Here is a 2,500-nt window from a genome sequence, read left to right as displayed (position 1 = left end):
AACTTAAGCTTTTGTATGTGATTGAACGGATGAACAAAATCGTGAACAGGAGAGCCGGGATTCTATTCTGAAGGCATACTGTGCTGTGTGGATTTGAATATCAGTTGTGAATTATATTACGTTTCGATAAATTATCATATTTATATTTTGATAATGTGATTTTCGTATTATGTAAGAAAAAGAAAGGTTGTTATATTTTTTTCATATTATACTTTTGGTGTTTTGTTTTTTTTCGTTTTCTCAAAGACTACATTATATATATATATATATATATATATATATATATATATATATATATATATAAATATATATATATATATATATATATTTTTTTTTTTTTTTTTAATAATTCATTCAATTTATCTTTCCTTTTATTCTTAAAATTGAATTTCTTCATCTAATTTCATATCTAATATTCAAACCTGATTACTATTCATACTTTAAATGGAATTCCTAATCTGATATATCACTTCTAGTTCAGTACCAATTTCTAATCTCATTTCTAAGCTCTAATTGCTAAATTTAATTTCTAAATCTAATTTATTCTTAACGAGTCGTCTATTCTGAATTGCTAAAATAAAAGTATAAAAGTATTCTAAAATTCTTAAGAAATCGACGAACAAAACTGAATCGATGCCAAAATATTATGACAAAGAACAATATTAATTTGAACAAGGGTAACACATATCATGATACTTGTGATGAAAATGTTTGTGATGATAATGAAAATAACAAGAATTAATCGTCATACTATTAATACTACTACTGCTGACGATAATAATGGTAATGCTGATAATGGTGATGATGATGGTGATGTTGATGATAGTGATAATAGTGATTATGATATGAAAGAAAGAAAAAATGAAAGTGCATGCGAATTGAGAGGAAAAACGGACGAGAGAGAAAGAAAGAGAGAGAGAGAGAGAGAGAGAGAGAGAGAGAGAGAGAGAGAGAGAGAGAGAGAGAGAGAGAGAGAGAGAGACAGAATAATTGGGAGACAAAGAGAAAGACGAGAAGTAATGGGAGAGACAAAGAGAGAGAGAGACAAAAAATGCAATAATACTTTCCTCTACTCACAAGAGAAAGAGAGTGGGGAAGGGGAGACGAAGAGAAAGAGGGAAGTGATGAGAGAGAGTGATATTGAAAGGAGAAAGGAGAGTGCAAGAAAGGAATCAGACTCATATATAAGAAAGAAAAAAGAGAAAAGAGAGATAGTGATTGAGAGAGAGAAAGAGACAGAGAAAGAGAGAGAGAGAGAGAGAGAGAGAGAGAGATAGAAGGAGAGGGGGGGGGGGGAGAAAGAGAGAGATCGATAGATAGATAGAGGGAGGGTGGAAAAAGAGAGAGAGAAACAAACATAGGAGACAGATGGAGAAGGGAGAGAGATAAAAAATAGTAGAAAGAGAGAAAAAGACAGAGAGAGAGGATAGAGTATCGAAAAGCACCCACCCCCCCTTAAAAAAAAAAGAAGAGTTATACTTATCTGTTTGATGTATATGGGACATGAAAAAGATATGGTAGTCAAATATGGGCATATTGAATATCGCATTTAAACCCCGACCGTTCTGTAGGATTGATAGGTCTTCTAACGTGGCTCTGTTTGTCTGTCAACAACCTCTCCTTTATCCTCTCGCTTCGCACATGCCCTGGATTATTTTGGGTTCTTTGCAACGAAACGGGAGAATTTTGCAACATAGTGCACCCATTTTTATTCCGGTTGTCTGTGCAAGATTGTATATTGCAGCCGACCCGATTGAGGGAAATGTAAGGACAGTTTTTGCTGTTGTTGTTTTTTGTTTTTTCTCTTCTTCTCCCTGTCTCTGTTTCTGTGTGTCTGTCTTTTTGTCTTTCTGTCTCTGTCTCTCTCTCTCTCTCTCTCTCTCTCTCTCTCTCTCTTTCTCTTTCTCTTTCTCTTTCTCTTTCTCTCTCTCTCTCTCTCTCTCTCTCTCTCTCTCTCTATATATATATATATATATATATATATATATATATATATATATATAAAAATCCCTTTCTTTCTCTCTCTGTCTCTCTACCTAAATGTCTATCTATCTATCTATCCATCCACCTATCTATCTATCTGTCTATCTATCTATCTAACCATCTATATGTACATTTTTTATCTTCTCTCTTTTCTTTATTTCTTTTGAAAAAAAAACAACAACATAATAATTGATATTCAGATGTTTATAATTTCTTTTCTATACTCTCTACACACTTTAAATCAATTTATACCCAAAATGAATAACAAAAAGCGACATAACTTTAGTTCTTTCACTGTCATATGGAGAAGAATATACGTTTTGAAAACACAAACTTTCTAAAATACAACCGTTTTCTTAAATCCAATGAAGGTAAACAAACCGAGATCGATTCATGTAGTTACAAAAAAAAAAAAAAAAAAGGTGTTATATCTAAAGCAAATACAAAAAAATATACAGTATAAGCCGTGTAACTCACGTACATATCACTTAACACAATATTCTTAAAGAGTAGTTAC

At 32.1% G+C, this 2,500-nt stretch overlaps 1 protein-coding gene across 1 annotated transcript in view; it reads right to left on the bottom strand.

Annotated features, from left to right (window-relative positions):
- Window positions 1-2,500, bottom strand: part of LOC125039346 (putative uncharacterized protein DDB_G0271982) — a gene marked incomplete at its 5' end in the record, with an annotated part of 9,850 nt that overhangs the window by 4,719 nt on the left and 2,631 nt on the right. Inside the window, one exon of the mRNA XM_047633185.1 lies at window positions 1,846-1,940. Within this exon, the coding sequence (XP_047489141.1) occupies window positions 1,846-1,940 (95 nt within the window). The remainder of the gene's footprint in view (window positions 1-1,845; window positions 1,941-2,500) is intronic.

This window comes from Penaeus chinensis, chromosome 27 (assembly GCF_019202785.1).
Source record: "Penaeus chinensis breed Huanghai No. 1 chromosome 27, ASM1920278v2, whole genome shotgun sequence".
Classification (NCBI taxonomy): Eukaryota; Metazoa; Arthropoda; class Malacostraca; order Decapoda; family Penaeidae; genus Penaeus; species Penaeus chinensis.
This window is presented reverse-complemented; position numbering and strand designations above follow the sequence as displayed.